The sequence below is a fragment of the Hydra viridissima genome, unplaced genomic scaffold (genome assembly GCF_058129835.1).
Source record: "Hydra viridissima isolate aposymbiotic clone 2 unplaced genomic scaffold, HvirCarnegie_v1 scaffold_6, whole genome shotgun sequence".
Classification (NCBI taxonomy): domain Eukaryota; kingdom Metazoa; phylum Cnidaria; class Hydrozoa; order Anthoathecata; family Hydridae; genus Hydra; species Hydra viridissima.
The window spans coordinates 7948545-7966692 of NW_028324305.1; the positions used below are offsets into that span (position 1 = coordinate 7948545).

The following is an 18148-nucleotide window of genomic DNA, read 5'->3' on the forward strand; positions in this document are numbered from 1 at the left end:
ATTTTAATTACAACCGTCACATATGACAAAGACTTCATCTGTTCAGGTCTCATGTACCTAAAGTTTAGATTTTACATATAGCAGGGAACTTTATGCCAACCTCAACAGCCTTTTGTTTAAAGACCGATAGATGATTAAAAACGTTAAATACTGAAAACAACGCGTAATAAGTCAAAACCAATCACGGAGTTAAAACCGATTTAAAAAACATTTAACTATTGTGACGTTTAAAATTAGGGCATTTTGGTGTCAACCACCGCAAAAATATGCAGCGTTTACTTTATGGGACCTAACCAAATATTTTAAAGAAATTAAAAGTTAAAAAAGCACAATTTTCTAACTCGCCTTAAAATCTGCACATTAAATTTAATTACATGATTTTCCCTGTAAAAAGGTTTGCATGTTAAACACATTTTAGCTCCGTTGTAAAATTACTTAAAATGTTCGGTGAAACGCTGTAAAATGCATCCATGAAACACAAATGTTCTTTATAAATACACTTTAAGTCATCCATCTTTACATGTCGGAAAAATCATCACAAAAATTCTTGAACGAGGTATGCTTGCCAGCAATTACGATACTGAATGAGACAAGTTGAAGGGGGAGTTAATCAGATAAAATACTGTAGTAAATCCATCTTTGAATAATGTATATCGAAGATACTCCAGTGAAGTGTAGCTAAAGAAAAAACGAGAAAGTGATAATAAAAGAATTATCCTGTACGAGAATAAAAAAAAAAAAAGCAAACAAAGGTTTCTACAGTAGTCTTTAAAAATGTAAAAGGCTGCTCAAAAATTACGAAAAATTCAAAAACGACAAACAAAAAACATTCAATTTTCTTATCATTTCCTAAAATCCCATAAAGGTTTTCTTCTGAGAAGCAATTTTACAAGTTTTAACAAAAAAGTGAAAAACCTCGGGATAATCCTCGGACTTAAACTTAGTTAGCAATAAAAGCTCTTCAAATTAAATTTTCCTACTCAAATCTCATTCAAAAAAATAAATGCAATCACAAATTAAAAAAAAAATAAAGTTCATAAATTATAACATTTGAAGGTATGGAAAAAAAAAAAAAAAAAAAAAAAAAAAAAAAAAAAAAAAAATTGAAAATCAAGCATAAAAAACAGTTGCAATCAGAAAAAAAATGCACATCAAGCTTTAATCAATTGCAATGAAAATACAAAAGGTTCAGTAACACAAAAATATCATAGAAATAAATCAAAATAGAATATTGAATGAAAATTTATAAAATCTTACAAAAAAAAAGCTCATCCTAAATAAAGATAACTTTTAGATTAAAATAAACCTAAATAAAAAAAGTATGTAGAACTTTTGAAACTTGGTAGATGGACCTGAAAAATACAAAATAATTATCAGCCAGATTTGTGATGAGCTAGTTAAAAACTATTGCTCTATATACTTTGCACAAACTATGATGGGTATAAATCGCGTACAAGCACTACAAATACAAATACTCTGAAAAATACATCAGAATAATATTTATAAAAATATATGCTACAATCTGCAAAATCAAAAAAACTAACAACTGTTATAAAGAAAATAAACGTTACACGCATTTCTCACGAACAGCAGAACTTTACATGTCTGTATCAATCAAGTTAAAAAAGAAAAGAATTGTGCTATACCTCAGATTTCAATGAAGTGTAAATTAGAGGCAAAACTTTAAAAATTTTCAATTCTACGCTCTTACCTAATTTGTTAGCCTTATTTTGAGAGTTCCAACTAAGAGGAAATAAGTTTTAGTATGAAGTTTGAAAGAAGAAATCGCTTTAAAAAAATCAAGCAGTGATTTACTTTGACTGCAAAGAAATTCATACATACACAATATTCAAAATATGAGAGTACATGAATTTGCCATAAACATTCAGCATAGTGTCTTTACGTCAACATTTCGCTCCTTACACGTCTGCTATTAGTAAACGGTCCAAAATGGTATGAACCGGTTCAAAAGTGAATGGTTGATAAAATTGTTGTATGTAATAATTATTGAAATACACATAACTTAATTGATTTTAAAAAAAAAAAAAGGAAAAAAAACTACAAAGTAGTTACTATTACGAAAAACAAAAAAACATGTGCGCTATATTTTACACTCAGATTAAAAAATAAAAATCTTAAATATCTTCAATGATACAAATGCAATAATAATTCTTAATGCAGACTTTAAATTCATAATTTTATATTTGTAAATATTGTTTTTAAATTTTCGAAAGTTAAAAGAAAAAACTTTAACCCCCTGTTTCCTTTAAGAGCGAAATGAATAAGCTACAAAAACGAGTTGTTACTACGAGAGAAAAAAAAAAGAAAGATTTTTCAGTCAAATTTACCGCTATATAACTTATTTTGTTAAATTTCAATATCACATCCAAAACTACTGACTGAATTTGACATTTCACATGATTAATTAACCTTGGGTACTAGCTAAATCTTCAAGATAAAAATAATTAACCATAAGATTTGCGAGAGCAATAAATCTCATTTAAAGAAACCAAAAAAAAAATAAATAAATATTCACACTTTAACAGATGATGGCATTGATGAAGAAAACTTAAAACTTTTAAAAAAATTTTTGAATACACCTTAGATGTTGACAGTTTCACAATAACATTTGAAAATGTGGAAAGGTTAAAAAAACACATTCCATTCAGTTAAGAAAAATTCCTAATTTTTTTTAACTTCGTAAGTAAAAAATATCATCGTAGAAATCAAAACCTATAAACGTAGGTAATAAAATATCTAAAATCTGGATTTTAAAAAAAATTCATCAAAAAATATACTTTTTTTTTTTATATATAATATCAAACAAAATTAAAACATTTGTGTTCAACATTAGGTAAATAAAAAACTTGTTAACAATTAGTTGTTTTTTTTAATAAACATACCTTCATATCTTGATGTTGCCATACCAACATTATTCCATCAGAAAATATTTAATTATTTACTGTTGAACAAAAACATCTTTTTAAATTTCATCATCATCTTTTTATATTTAGAAGATTTCAGTGTTAAATATTTAAAAATGTGTCAAGCATGAACTCATAACTCTTTATTTTATATGTGAAGTAGCTTCTGGCTAACTAGTATTAAAATTGTAAAAAACTTACTATAAAAAAATACCTTATAGTTGCTACCTAGCAGTCTTCAGCCTTGACAGCAATCCAAATAAGACAGTGGCTTCACTGAGCTATAAGTATACTTACTTGCATTTCTTCTGAGTGATAAAATCATGCTAATGCTAAATGAACTTAAAGGAAATGAAATATTGAGCCATTAGGAAGAAACTTTTAATCCAATTTGACTCACCTGTTATTCTAAATCAATCTCATGCTTGTCAAGCAAATTCAACAATCAGACGACATTCATCAAGAGTCATTCTTTAAATACAAGACAGGAATCAAATATTAAATGAAACATTAATTTAAGCAAGATAGTAAATTAAAAATAAATATACTTTAAAAGTAATAATAATGTTTAAAAAAAAACTAGTGAGCTGAATATTGCTTGACTTACTTGTGGAACTTCTTTCTACATGCAACTGCTGTAGAAGTCTTTGTAAAAGCTACAAGGGCTTTGTGCCTTGTTGTGGATAGTTTAAGATTCTAAGAGAAGTAATAAAGAAGAAATGTTTTTTGCCCCCTTAAGATTAAACTTTCATGAAAATACTACTCTAACGAAGATGTTATTCATATAGAGAAAATTTTCTTCTAAAGGTAATTTTTGTTTATTCTTTTTTTGAAATGTTTTCCTTTTTAAACAAGATTGGTTACTTACTTCTACATCTCCAACAGATTGCATAAGTGCTCGTAGTTTTCGTTCAGACATGCTAGGAGGCAAAGAGCTTATAAGAACTCTATTACCCACATCTTGATTTGTTGTAGTTTTCATTTGCTCCCTTGAGCTAACATGATCATGAGATTTCGAATCTTTGCGGTCTTCACGCTAAGCAAAAAAATACAAGCAATATTGCTCTTGCTAAAATATTGTATTAATGTTTTATCTATGCACAAAAAACTATGCACTTTTAACTATGCATAAAAAATTTTCACCATGACTAAAAATCAACTTTTTAAGTACTTTTTGACAACAAATATCCTTGACAAGTTACCTTAGGAAAATAGAAAAAGAGTTTCCCAAACTATTGGCATCGGTTAAAACAATAAATTACCTACAAACCTTTTTTTTTCAAAAATAATTTATTTACTCAATAATAAACTTATTGAGATTCCTGCAATTACACCATTTCTGAAATTACAGAAATATTTTACTTCAAGTCAACAATTTTTTTAATTTTTAAAACTTTATATTTTATAAGTAAACTATTTTCAGAAAAATGATTGTAACTTAAAACAGATAAACAGATAATAGGTGGTACTATTATTTTAAACAAAACAATGTGTTCCACTGTAATATAGTAATAACGACAGTTTAATTTAATAACTTTAATTTTTTATTCATCTATTGAGCAGTAGATAAAACTTTACCTTTTTTCCTGTTCTTGGTCTTAATTCACTAGCCCTTAAGTCTGTAGTAGCATCTCTAGCATCTAGATCTCGGTCATCCTTGTGACGCTTAGCAGAACTAAAACCAGTTCTTTCTACGCGGGTTGCAGAGTTAGTTTCTCTATCACGACGTTCTCTTTCACGAAGCCTTTGTTTCTCTAACTCTTCATACCTTTGAGTGTCTTTATTGAACACATTTCGCTGAGCATCTCGACCTTTGTGATGACTGGAATGTTGACGACTAAATCGCTCAGCAGATCTATTATATATCAAAATTAAAATATTAAATTTAAATAGCCCTAGAGCGTTTGCTATTGATGTATTTCCTGATAACCATCATACCAATAATTTTTCTTTATACTAAGTTAAGGGAAGTAGAATAACATACTGCTTGAATATGAACAAAAATTTTTTTTTTTGATAAAGTATTCTGAAAAGAATACAACGGCACCTGATAACTATGTCATTATTTTTTTCTCTCCTCTTTCGCTGTGGACTAGGAGTACGAGAATCAGCTGATGACCATGATCTTGAACGAGACCTTGAATCAGAATTTGACTGAGAACCTGACATTGATGATCGACTGCCAGATTCTGAACCAGTCCATGATCGAGACTGTGATCTTGAGAAAGACCTTGATCGACTTCTATACCTTCCACGTTTATTGTAGTTGTCCCTGCTACGCCTGCGATCTTTAACCTTTTAATTTATTATCAAAGTAATTAAAACTATCATATAAAATAGGGAGAGTAAAGTTTTACTCAAAGACATCTTTTAAAAAACTGTTTATTTTATTTGATTGTTTATATACTTACATCTGATCTATATCTATTTTCTCCTCTACTATCATTTCGCCTACCATCATGCATATCCATTCCACCATGTTGCTTTTGCATAGCTTGTTGATGCTGTGCTTGCATTGCAAGTTGTTGCTGTTGAACAGCTGCTAGTTGTTGCTGCTGCTGTAAAATTAATGCTTGGCTTGCTTGAAGCGTTGCATGCAAGGTGTGAGACTGACCAGGTATGCCTGATGAATTTGGTATGAAAATTGGCTGTCCACCAGGAGTTAAACTGCGTATTTGCCCAGAAAGACCATTGGTAGTTCCTAATATAGTAGGCCTCTGGTGATTCATATTTGATAAGTTGGAAGTTAATTGCTGCGGCTGTTGTAAAGAATTTCCTCCAATATTTGAGACACCGGGAATTTGCACCACATTATTAGCCTGCTTTGGCAACTGTGGCTCAAGAGAACTGTCCTACAAAACACAAAAAACTTAAATTACTATTTAATGTTCTTTAATAAGTCAATAATTAATTTTTTTTTATGATAAAAAATCTACAAAATTATTACATTAGATTTGAAAATAATAATAACACCGTGTAACAAAAGTGTTGTCCTTAAGTTGAAATTGTTAGTTTCTACTTCCTTATGTCTAGAAAATATGAAAAAATGCTTGTATTCATTTCTAATTTTGCGTTTGTGTCCAGGATATTGGTATTTATGAAATTTACCTATTATCACAGGAAAAAAGTGGCAAATTTAAAGTTTAACCCTTTCACTACCAGCATCTCCAATAGGAGACAGTAGTTTGGTCAGATTTTTTCAGTAATAAAACCAGATTAAAGTAATCATTTTAAAGGGCTAAGAATGTAGTTTACTGCATTGTTAGTCTTTTAAAGTAAAATTATGTGTATAAAAATTTATAGTGAATTGAAATTGTGCATTTTTTTTTTCAAAAAACTCAAAAATTTGAAATTTTATTGTAAAGAATGAGGGCGAATAATGATATTGATAATTTTTATGCTGATATGTCAACTTATGATTCTGAATATTGGTACTAATGAATGGGAACCTCTTGATTACATTGAATACTTTCTTGATTCAGTATTGATAAATTAAATTGTGGACAAAACAAATTGGGATCAAGGTCAAAATCCTAACGGACATCAAGAGAACTTGGCTGATTGGGTAAATGTAATGGCAACTGATATCTGGGTTGTTCTAAAAAATTTTTTTTTTTTAATATAATATTGCTTTATCTCTGTAGACTGGCATGAAAAAATCATACAAATTAGAAATTCAAATAGTGTAAAGAATGCAGAGTTATGAAATAGATGGTGTGTGTAGTATGCAGATATATGATCAAATTCAAAGACAATATCTTGATAAACGACAACAAATATTTTCCAAACCTACACTTAACTGCAAAATTAACTTATGACTGTTATATGAAATTCCGTTTCTCTTATTTTATTTAGAAATTATAGAAGTATATATTATAGCAAAAGTAGCATGTTTTGCTGTAATTAAACCTCACTTCTAGAAGAAAAGTTTATATTGGTTTTTAATATTAAATTGTTTTAACAGTAAAAAAGATAACTGTCGTTTGAGCAACATATCTGTTCGCAATGCCAAGTTCTAGACGAAATTTAAGTCGTGATGAATGTGTTGCAATTGTTAGTTTGTCCAATGAAGGATTAACAAATCACAAACTTGGTAGAAGATTTGGAGTGTCTCATATAACAGTCAGTAAAGTTCTACAAAGGTTTGAGCTACCAATGCTGTGGAGGACCAATTTTTAATGCTTTGAACACTGAGAGAATGGTTCACTACTGCTCAAAATCTCCAAATACAACTTGCTGAGGTTCATGGAACTGCTGTTAGTCAAGATACCATAAGAAGAAGACTTAGTGCTTTAAATTTACAACCTCAGGCAGCAGCTACTGCTGCCAGATTGTCTGTAGACCACTGAAGAAACAGACTGGCTTTTGCAAGGAGGCATATTTATTGGGAAATACATGATTGGGGGCAGGTCTTATTTACAGATGAGTCAAGGTTTTGCCTTATAAGTTCTGATTGCCACCCAAGAGTATGCAGAAGACCAAATGAAAGATATTTTACTTTTGACATTTGAGAAACTACTTTATATGGAGACTGCTCATTGATGGTATGGGGTGGAATATATTTAACAGCTCACAAAGAGCTTTTTACTGTTGATGGTGGGCATTTTACTTCTCAACAATACATAGCAGATATTTTAAAACCTTTTGTGGTACCTTTTGCACCATACATTGGAGATGGACTCCTTCTTACGCAGGATAATGCTGCACCACATATGGCGCATATTGTTACTGAATACTTAATATTAATATTAAAGTTTTGGAGTGATCAGCTTGCAGTCCAGATATGAACCTAACTATGTCATACTAAAGCATGAAACTGTGTTAGAAAATGTTATTGAGAATAATAAAACAAATAAAACTGCAACAACAACAACAAAAAAAAAAAAAAAAAAAAAAGTAATAAAAATTTAAAATATCACCTAAGTAAAATGTTTCTGATTGTATTTAAAAAAAACACATCTTTCATGGCTTTTGTTGAAGATTTCGATAAGTTTACAAAAACTAAAGCTTGGATTAACTCTTACTTGAAAAATTTTAAGATTGTTCTCACTCCATAGCTTTTTTGACCTTATAGATCCGTTATGATATTAGATGCCAAGTTTTTTTTTAAAATCCTTTTAGAATATTTTTTTAAGCAATTCTTGGAAATCAAAAATTTACTCATTTGTTTCTGTTGCTAATCCTGGAACCATCCTTTATATCTATTATCTGACACTTTATTGTTTTTTGACATTTTCATACTCTAATAAAGTCAACTTACTTGACCAGCTATCTGTTGACCATTAGGTAGAAAAACACGTGGATAGTTTGTTTGCTGAAATGCTTGTCCTAAAAAGGTATAAATTCAACTACTTATAAAACACAATTATTTCCAATCATCTGCCAAAAAGAGCCTAACAAAATAAATTTTAACAAAAGAGAATATTTAAATCCTAGTGAAACATAAAATCAAATTTTAAATAACAAAAAACTGTTTCTCAATTTTGTTTTTCTCACATTACTGCTTTAATTTTTACCATGTCGAATAGCAGCTTGAAGAGCTTGAGCTTGTTGCTCTGGTAGATTTTGAATACTTAAATGCTGCCCAGTTAATTGACCAGGTATCAATTGACCAGGTTGAAGAGTAACTGCACGAAAAACAGGTTGTGCAACACCAGGAATCATTTGTCTAATAAGAACCTGACCTGGCTGAAGTATCTGAGGAGGCTGAACTTGTGTAGGCTTAAAAAAAGAATATTAATTTAAAGTAATTTAAAGTAATTTATGCTGCTCAATTGGGTTAAATTAAACAATCTTTGTAGAAGTAAACATTATCAGAGAATATTTAGAGATTTCTTGAACACAGAAAAATTTCCCCTTTAGTGGTGTTCAAGGCTAGATTTTAAATACTTTTCTGACAACATATTTCACCAATAACCAAGTGATTATTATCAAATAATACATATGGTAGGTTTTGATGGTCATGATTGTTTATATTTTCTGCATTTTGCAAATGCCATAAAAGTTCAGCTTTACAAGCCAGCAGCCAAACTGCAAGAGATCAGTGAGATTACAAGTGTTTTTTTGCATGATATAACACTACAATTTCAGTTAGCACAAATTAAATTTGATATTGAAATATATTGAACTTTTTTTATATTGGTTTGCTTTTATGGTACAATTGGCACATACTACTTGAGAATTGAGTAAATGAATAGTGATTGTTGACAACTTGACAGGATATTGCTTCTTTAGTTAGGTATTAACTTAAGTGAAGTACAGAAAAAAAGCTGGAAAGTGAGAGAGCTGCATACTACATCATCGTAAGTCAGGCAACATCAAAAGCACAGCACACCAGTGTTGCTCCAGTGTTGTACATCAACTTAATAAACTGGAGCTTTTACACTTCCTGTAAAAAAAAAAAAGGTGTCACTTTCTAAGTGGAAATTATATACTCACCAGTCCACAGAATTGTTTGGTTCATGTAGTGCAACCTGCAATCATGATGTAATAATTATTCAGCAGCTCACCTGTTCCCCATTTTTGAAATGCATAATGTATAATTATAAAACAGGATCATAGGGTGACCAACCAGGATCCATTGGTGCATAAACTAGGTTTACAACAGGAAAGGTTGTGCTGCAACAAGTCACTGAGTTTTATATCCTAATAATAGTTCAACTCTTTGATGATGACAATAAACTCTGTTCAATTGATAAAAGCCGCCTAAACAATCAAAATATGCTGCACAAACTTGAAGCTATGCAGTTATTATTAGCATCAACATTCCAGCTATGGCCGACAAATGCTCATGTATTAGTTACAAATGGTGAGGATCTGGCATTCCTCTACTCAACAAAAGGTGGCAAAACAGCCAGCTTTGGTGCTTATGACAAGTCACTTGCTAGGAAAATTTCCAGAGGCCTTATTCAAGAGGTTGCAGCATTGGAGCATAAAAAAAAGCGTGTATATTGATATTGAGGTTTAAAAAACAAAAGTATCATGACTTTTTGACAGATGAAGTTGAGAGCAATGCTAACTCTATGGAAGAATACAATGACTCTCTTTCAGCTGATGAAGATACTAATGCAGATGGTAAAGCCAAACAAATGAATCAGTTGTAGTGACCAACCCTGTTGGCCAGGGCTGTGGAGTCGGTAAGCTGCTGTTCCGACTCTGACTCCTTGATTTTATCATGGACTGACTCCGACTCCCGACTCCTTCATAAGTAACCAATTTGTAACAACAAATAGTTGTTTGTTTTACTACAATTATTTGTTTGTAACAACAAATAACTGTGGTAAAATGTTAACATTGGCTATTTAATCACTATGATACAAATAATCCAACCACTTAGTGCTTTAAACAATATTTATAAGGAAACAATTTCTGAACAAACAACTTTTCTGAACTCTTGTTATGCAATAAACTCTTATGCAGTCGCTAATAACATTATAAATTTGTCAAAATCATGTTTGAAATATTGTCAGTTGGACAATATTTCAAATATGAAAGAACTTGTTCTTCTTTAAGTTCATATTCTTTAAGAATCTTTTCTACTAAGACCTGGAAAAAATTCGCTGGTGTGATTAGTTTTGGCGTCTTTTACTGCCAATGTCTTGGTAACTGCTTCATTTTTTCAAAAAAGAATTAAACATTGATTGCAAAATAGTTCACTCTGTTAAGAAACACAAAGCGCCCTTGAGACATTCATTAAGTTCTTCTTTTTGTTTAACAGGTTCTTTAATCACTAATTTTCTAATATTCTCTCTCTCCAGAGAAACAAAGTTAATTGAATACTTACAGTCTTTCTGTTTGTGGAGCAACTCTTTGGTGCTTGGTGGTAGCACGCCAAGCTTTCTACTAAGAATATGTAGCACAGTGCCAGACAATATAAGTTGGGAGTTAGGGGATTATAAAGTTATATAGTTGAAGGGAAGGTAGAGGAGAGCGAAAGGGAGGTGATATATGATTCTCAGTAATAAGCAGCAAAATACCCTATTGCTTATCACTGTTTTAAAGGCCTAAAAATAACATGTCAAACTCCTTGTCCTCCAGTTGTTGCAAACTACAATTCCCATTGTGTCTGGATATCCTACAGCTTTCAGACCATCCTGGGACTTGTAGTTTTGTAACATCTATAAAATCCTTATGAAAATTATGAAACTTTGAAAGATTTTTTTTAAACTGGAGTCGGTACAATTTTTCCGACTCCAACTCCGACTCCAGCCAAAATGAGCTCCGACTCCGACTTCACAGCCCTGCTGTTGGCAATAGCAACTAGACTGAAGATGACATTAATGCAACAGGCAACATTCACACAGGTAGTCATTATAGAATTTAGTGGTGATCTATTCAAAGCTGCTTCTTCATATGCTACTGCTGATCTTTCAAAATGTAGGATAGTAGGTAAAAATGCTAAAAATATAAAAAATGACTGGGAATCACCAAACTTTGCACCCTTCATCACAGAGTCACTCAAAAATGCATGTTAGTGGTTGTTGGCATTGCAACTAAAGCCCTCTTAAACTGTCAAATAAATTATATGGAGAAATCATTGCTAAGTTAGTTATGAAGCTAATAACTGAGTGGCATTTTGATTATCAAATTGCCAATATGACATTTGATACCACCAGCTCTAATACAGGCCATCTAACAGCAGCTTAAATTGCTATACAAGATTTGCTCCAGTATGCAGTTCTCTGGTAAGGTTGTCACCATCACATTGAAAAAGTCTTTTGTGTTCATTTAAAGATACCAAAGTTACCAGATGTAAAATTATTTACAAGGTTAAGAACTGGGATTGACCCTCATGACCCCTAAACATACTTCGATTTTGTCCAGATGATCATAGCCTGCAAGTACAAGAGCTGCTCACTGTGATGAAAGAAGAGGTGGTAACTCTTGCTGCTAAACATGTTAGGCTTCTATGAGATGATTACAAGGATTCAGTGCCTTAACTTTCCTACCTGTCTTCAACAAAAGGTGAATTTTACCCAGGATGAGGGGGGGGGGGGGGAGGGAAATCTAAATAAACTGATTTGGAAAATATTTTACGCAAGTAGCTATTAATCACAATCAAATATATTGAAAACACAGACAGCTCAAAAATAAACTATTACTTTTGTGCCCCCTAATATGTACATTAATATAATATAATATATATTAATACAAAATATTAATACATATTAACAAATATAACATATATATATATATATATATATATATATATATATATATATATATATATATATATATATATATATATATGTTATATTTGTTAATATGTATTAATATTTTGTATTAATATATAGAGAAATAAAGAAAAGAAAAGAAAGAAAAGAAAGAAAAGAAAAGAAAAGAAAGAAATAATATAGGCCTAGTCACCATATCAAATTAACTCCTCCAGCAACCCAGTAAAGAAAGAAAAAATATATTACGGCATCAGCGAAACACCTTTCAAACTAAGGTATGCAAACCACCAAAAATCCTTGAAAAATACAAGAACGACACAGAACTATCGAAAGAAATATGGAAAATAAATGAAGAAAATTTCACACCTATTGTTAAGTGGAAGATAATCAAACATTGCAAACCGTACAACCCGGCCACAAAATGTTGCATGCTATGCCTACATGAGAAGTACATGATTATTATGTTTAATGAAGGTACCTTATTGAATAAGAAGAACGAATTGGTTTCAAAATGCAGGCATAGAAATAAATTTCTTCTTTCGAAATTTGATACTGGTGACTAGGCCTATATTATTTCTTTCTTTTCTTTTCTTTTTGTTTCTTTTCTTTTCTTTCTTTCTTTCTTTCTTTCTTTCTTTCTTTCTTTCTTTCTTTCTTTCTTTCTTTCTTTCTTTCTTTCTTTCTCTCTCTCTTTTCTTTTCTTTCTTTCTCTATTGCTTTCTTTCATTTCTTTACTTCTTTATTGCTTTCTTTATTTCTTTTCCTCCTCTTTTTCCTAATATGACATCAGAGCACACGATACAGTAATTTTTACAATTTGTAACGGTTTTTTTAGATTTTTGATTTGTATTTCATGGCTGATGATTGCAGCTAGGCATAAAACTTTAAGTACCATACATAGTTGTTGTTTCTTCGTTTTATATATTTATATATATATATATATATATATATATATATATATATATATATATATATATATATATATATATATATAGCTCTATTTATACAAAATATTGAGCACTCTTATACGAACAGGAGATATTGTATTTGAAAATAATACAACTTGAAATAGCTATATCTATATATATATATATATATATATATATATATATATATATATATATATATATATATATATATATATATATATATATATATATATATATATATATAACAAAAGCAGAAAACTACAGAAAGATCAAATTAATTACAGGTTGATTTTGAATATTGATTTGCTGTGGCAAAGAAGATACAATTTGCTGGTGGTCTCCAAATCTAGCTGGATGATGATCAAGCAACGCTGGATGTTGAAAACGATCTTGCATAGAAGGTCTTTGCGGAAATTGTGAGCGATTTGAAAAAGATGCAGGTCGCATTTGATGCCTTTATAACAAAGACAAAATATTTATTTAAATCTTTAGTGAGAAAAAAAATAAACAAAAAAATAATAATGATAAAATATAACATGGTTTGTAAATTGCCTTTAGTTCACACAAACTAATTCTTTTAGGAGGTCCTTTTCATTCTAGCAAGTAAAAACCATTTCATAGTGTAAAAACAGGAGGATAGTTAATAGATATACAAAACACATGTTTATTGAGTAATCTTAAAAGAAATTGCCTTTGAGGAGACATTTGATGCATCATAGGGAGTTGCTGCTGTTGTTGCATTGGTAATTGTGGTGTGTCACCTTGATACAAAAAAATATATATTCATAGCATTAATGCATAGTATTGCAATTCTACAAAATTAAATGTCTGTACATGATTAAAAAGCATTTAAATGAAAATAATATTTACAAATTCCCTCGATTTAAAAAATGTTATGTAGCTCTAAGAAATTGGCATCATATTTTAGTTAAACAATTTTGGGCTAATATGTTTTTTTTTCCAATGAGAAATAAGCAAGATGAAATTGATTAAATAATGAGTAATTTTTTTCAAAATAGAAGTAATTGTCAAAGCAACTACAGCATCTCAAAGGTGAAACTGATACTTGTTCACATCAGTTTAATAAAGATCTTTTATACAGAAATTTTCTTAAATCATATTACAGTTCATCATGAGTTAAAAAGTTATTTTCAGCTCTGTTAATGAGAAATTCTTTTTTTGCTACATCCTAAAGTAGCAAACACAGCTCAATTATTATTAGTAATATAAGTAACACAAACAACTTTTACTATAAGTTTAATTAATTGTAAAAAAATGCCTACTTTTTTTAGGTTCTGTGTCTGATTCTTCACTTGATGATGATGATGAAGAGCTGGAATAGAAAAATTTAGTTCAGTAAAAAATTACCAACATTGTTATTTTCTTTTAAAATTCTTTTCACAACTATCTTAATAGATGAAGAAAATTATTAATGTAAAACAAATGACAAGGGTTATGCAACAATTATTTAAAAAAAGGTAATATTTCTCTCTATTTTAAAGTTTAATAATTACAGCTTTATATTTGGGTAAATGCCTAAATGTACTTAAAGTTAGTCACTAAACAAAATTTCTTTGTAGAACTCTTTATACTGTCATTAGTTAATTAATTTAACTATATTATGCATGATTAATGAATTGTTGTTTTTAAAAACACAACAATATATACAATAGAACCTAACTTACTCATCATCATCATCGTCATCACTTGCCAGAAGTTTATCCTAGTCAAATAAAAAGAGAATAAAACCATGTCAAAAATTTTTACATTAACTTCTATGATTCTTTTTTATTTGACATTCTTGATGTAATCTTGTGACAAAAAAAGCAAGATGAGCACATTAAATTTAACTGCTTTATTTGTGTTACTGTAAAAGCTTATTTTATATTGATTTGTCTGTAATAAATGTCAAAAAGACTGCAATCATATACTTTGATGACTCTGAGGGTCCATAAGACCATATAAAGTGAAAAATATTCCCCACTGATAAAATAAAAATACAACTTATTACAGAAATGCAAGAAACAGTATATAAAAAAGCTCTCCATGAGTTTGGACAAGTAGACACCGAGTTTGTATAAAGAAAGCATTTTTTGATGGCTAAAAACGATATCTGCATAAAGTTGGTAAAACCTTATGTTTAAATATTTTAACAGTTTGAGAAAAACAGTTTATTATTTGAATAATTTTAGTAAGATTAAAAACATCATTTAGTTAAAAAAATAAAACTTCTAAATATATCTTTTTCACATTGTTGCAAATTGACAACAAAGCTTACCTCATCAACTTCACTTTCATTTTCCTAAATTATTCAAATTGATCAAATTTAAAATTATAAGAATTAAAATAAAAAAGCTTAGAATTAAGAATCTAGCAAAATTAAAAAGAACTGTTCAAACTATAAAACAGATTACCTTTTCTTTAGGGTCTTCTTTCACTCTAAATAGTATTAATTTAATAAACTCATAAAATAAAATTTTTAAAAACAGAATTTATTGATAAATGAGAATTTTCAATAATTAAATACTATTACTGGAAGTCTGTTAAAAACAATTAAATAAAGATTTTAAAATTTTTCTGAATTTGGTTGAATAAGTAATAAATTTTTTTTTTAAAAAAAAATACCCTTCATTTTTTGATTCTTTTTTTTGCGTTGGAAATTTGGCATCATCAACAGCTTCTTTTTTCTTTTTTTTACTTTTCTTTTTCTGTTTTTGTGGCTCAGTCTTTTCAGAGAATTGAGAATCACCTAGTAAGTTTTCTTCATTAAATTGACCACTCTCACCAGGCCCCAATGCTCGGATACCAAATGGTCCTGGGCCTAAATACATATCTGGTCTTGGACCACGAAAATCACCCATTGGACCAAAATCACCAAGCATATGAGGTCCTCTAGGACCAAAATCTCCAGGTAATGGTCCTCTAAATAGTCCATCCATTGGGCCTCTAGGTCTAAAAGGTCCTCTATGACCGAATTCTCCAGGAGGGGGACCTCTAGGCCCCCAATCTCGTAGGGGTCCTCTACGCCAATCACCAGGAAGCATACCTGGATGACCAAATGGAGGGAGACCTCTTAATCTCCAATCTCCAGGTGGTGGTCCCCGTGGCCCAAATGGAGGCATTGGTCGACGTCCAAATGGTCCATCAAATGGCCCACGTGGACGCATCATATGAGGTGGAGGCAGCCCTCGTGGATGCTCCATATTATGTATAACTTTTATTCAAAGATTCAATAGCTGCTACAAACAAAATAATTACTACCTTGAATACATCTTGAAATTAAATTTTAGACTGATGTAATTTAAATATTTTATGGCATTATTAGAACGATATTAAAGTTCAAAAAGTATTAAACGTTTTAATGCAATATAAAATGTAAAATATCTACAGTCTTTTAAAGGAACTGATTCTAAAGAAATAATTTGAGACCTATGCTAACTTTTTTAGAGTAATAAGTATTTTAACTATTGCTAAAATATTATTAACTAAACTTCGAGGTATATTTATATCTACACTTTGATATTTACTATAGTTTATATGACACAAGCTTTTATATTACATAAATACTATAGTTATACCTCAAAGTGTAGATATAACTATACCTCAAACTCTAGATAATAACACTCTAATAACAGTTATCAAACTTAAAAAAAAGCTTTTAAACTTCTACCAATATTAAGGAAATAATGAAAAACTTTGTAAGCAAACACAAACAAAAGTATTGTAAAAGAACCAAGTTTACCCAAGTTTACAGTGCTTATACACTCACGGACTAGAATCATTGTCGGTTATAAAACGCATGCGTGAGAAAGAAACGAGAAACGGTCATCTTACTCGTGCGGCCGTCGATTTTTATGTTGTTTTGTCACTAAGAAAACTTTTTCAGTGGTGATAACTTTAAACATGAAAAATACTTTTTTAAAAAATATTTTGAATAATGCTAAATACATATATTAGCCTGAAAGGCTGTGGTTAAAAGTGATTTTTTACAAAAAAAAAAAAAAAAAAAAAAAGCATTTTATAAGTAACTCACAGTCACTAATAACAAAGACCTTGAGTATTTTGGAGAAGAAACTCTCTATTTGCCTCAAAGAGGTAGCAATTACACAGTTATAATAATATATAAAATTTCTCACTTATACTTTACATAAATAAATAATACTTTCCCAATACTAACATATTTCGAACATACAGTTCGAACGATGCAACTGCATATTAGGAGTTTATTAATGATAATGCAAATGTTCGTCATTTTGAGAAATAGAAATTAGCTTATGAAAACGCAACGGTCAACAGATTTTCTGATCATCAGAATAAAAGCAAATGAAGTAGACTAAAATTTAAGCTTATAATACTTTATAAATCAATTAATAAACTATCGATAAAAATATTTCGAAATGAACGGCAAATAATATTTTAGTTTATTGTTTTTAAATAAATATAAACATTTTACTTATGAAATTATTCAGTGATTTCATTAGTAAAATGTTTATATCTATTATAAACCTCCTAAAATTTGGGTAAATTTAGAGTGGGAAACCCCCTCTAAATTTACCCAAATTTTATAAAAAATATTTTTATTTATTTATGCATTTTAATGAATGCAGAATTCAAAATTATTTGTTTATTTACTAATTTTAATTATTAAATCCTTCAAGTTTAGCATTTTTTTAAGGTACCTTAAAATTTATACCATAGCAACGCCCATAGCAACGGTGTAGCACCTCATTAAAAATCCTAATAACTTATGTGTATTTTTAAATAGCTGCAGTAAAATGCTTGGTTTGGCTTCTTTACTTATCCACCGAGCAAAAAAAGTCTGGTTTATCAAGTCAGATAACAGTTTTCTGTTTATCTGAAGCTTTTAAAGTTGTCAATTTCCTTTATTATTTTAAAAAATGGGTAAAGCGTGTAGAATAAAATCAAGAACAATAATTAAAAAAAGGAGGAGAGGTTTCTTAGGGAAGAAATTTAACAGTCTTGACAAAGAAAATATTGAAATGGAGTTAAATGATAATCCTTCTGTAACAATTTTGATTGATTCAAATAATACAACTGTCAATAATAACTCTGTAAATAACGAATCTGGATTAAATTTATTTTCTACATCTGTATCTGCGAA

The 18148-nt window shown here is 29.7% G+C and overlaps 1 protein-coding gene across 5 annotated transcripts; it reads right to left on the reverse strand.

Annotated features, from left to right (window-relative positions):
* Positions 1–332: 332 nt before the first annotated feature.
* On the reverse strand, positions 333–16787 carry LOC145189647 (uncharacterized). 5 transcript variants are annotated; one of them, XR_016453169.1, is made up of 17 exons: positions 16769–16787; positions 15652–16265; positions 15441–15465; positions 15305–15328; positions 14712–14749; positions 14310–14359; positions 13718–13787; positions 13309–13480; positions 8441–8645; positions 8185–8252; positions 5336–5776; positions 4972–5219; positions 4503–4779; positions 3793–3960; positions 3532–3620; positions 2904–3395; positions 333–678 (listed from the first exon to the last, which is right to left on the reverse strand). XR_016453169.1 is itself a non-coding variant. In XM_090089815.1 (16 exons), exons 1-15 carry the CDS (start codon positions 16227–16229, stop codon positions 3353–3355), a joined length of 2496 nt encoding a protein of 831 aa, XP_089945941.1. In that variant the 5' UTR covers positions 16230–16301; the 3' UTR covers positions 333–678; positions 3325–3352. The 5 variants fall into 5 exon arrangements, 1 of the variants encoding a protein (XP_089945941.1); XR_016453171.1 differs by lacking the exon at positions 16769–16787 and having other exon boundaries at positions 2904–2962; positions 3325–3395; positions 15652–16301; XR_016453170.1 differs by lacking the exon at positions 16769–16787 and having other exon boundaries at positions 2904–2962; positions 3139–3395; positions 15652–16301.
* Between the last annotated feature and the right edge of the window lie 1361 nt (positions 16788–18148).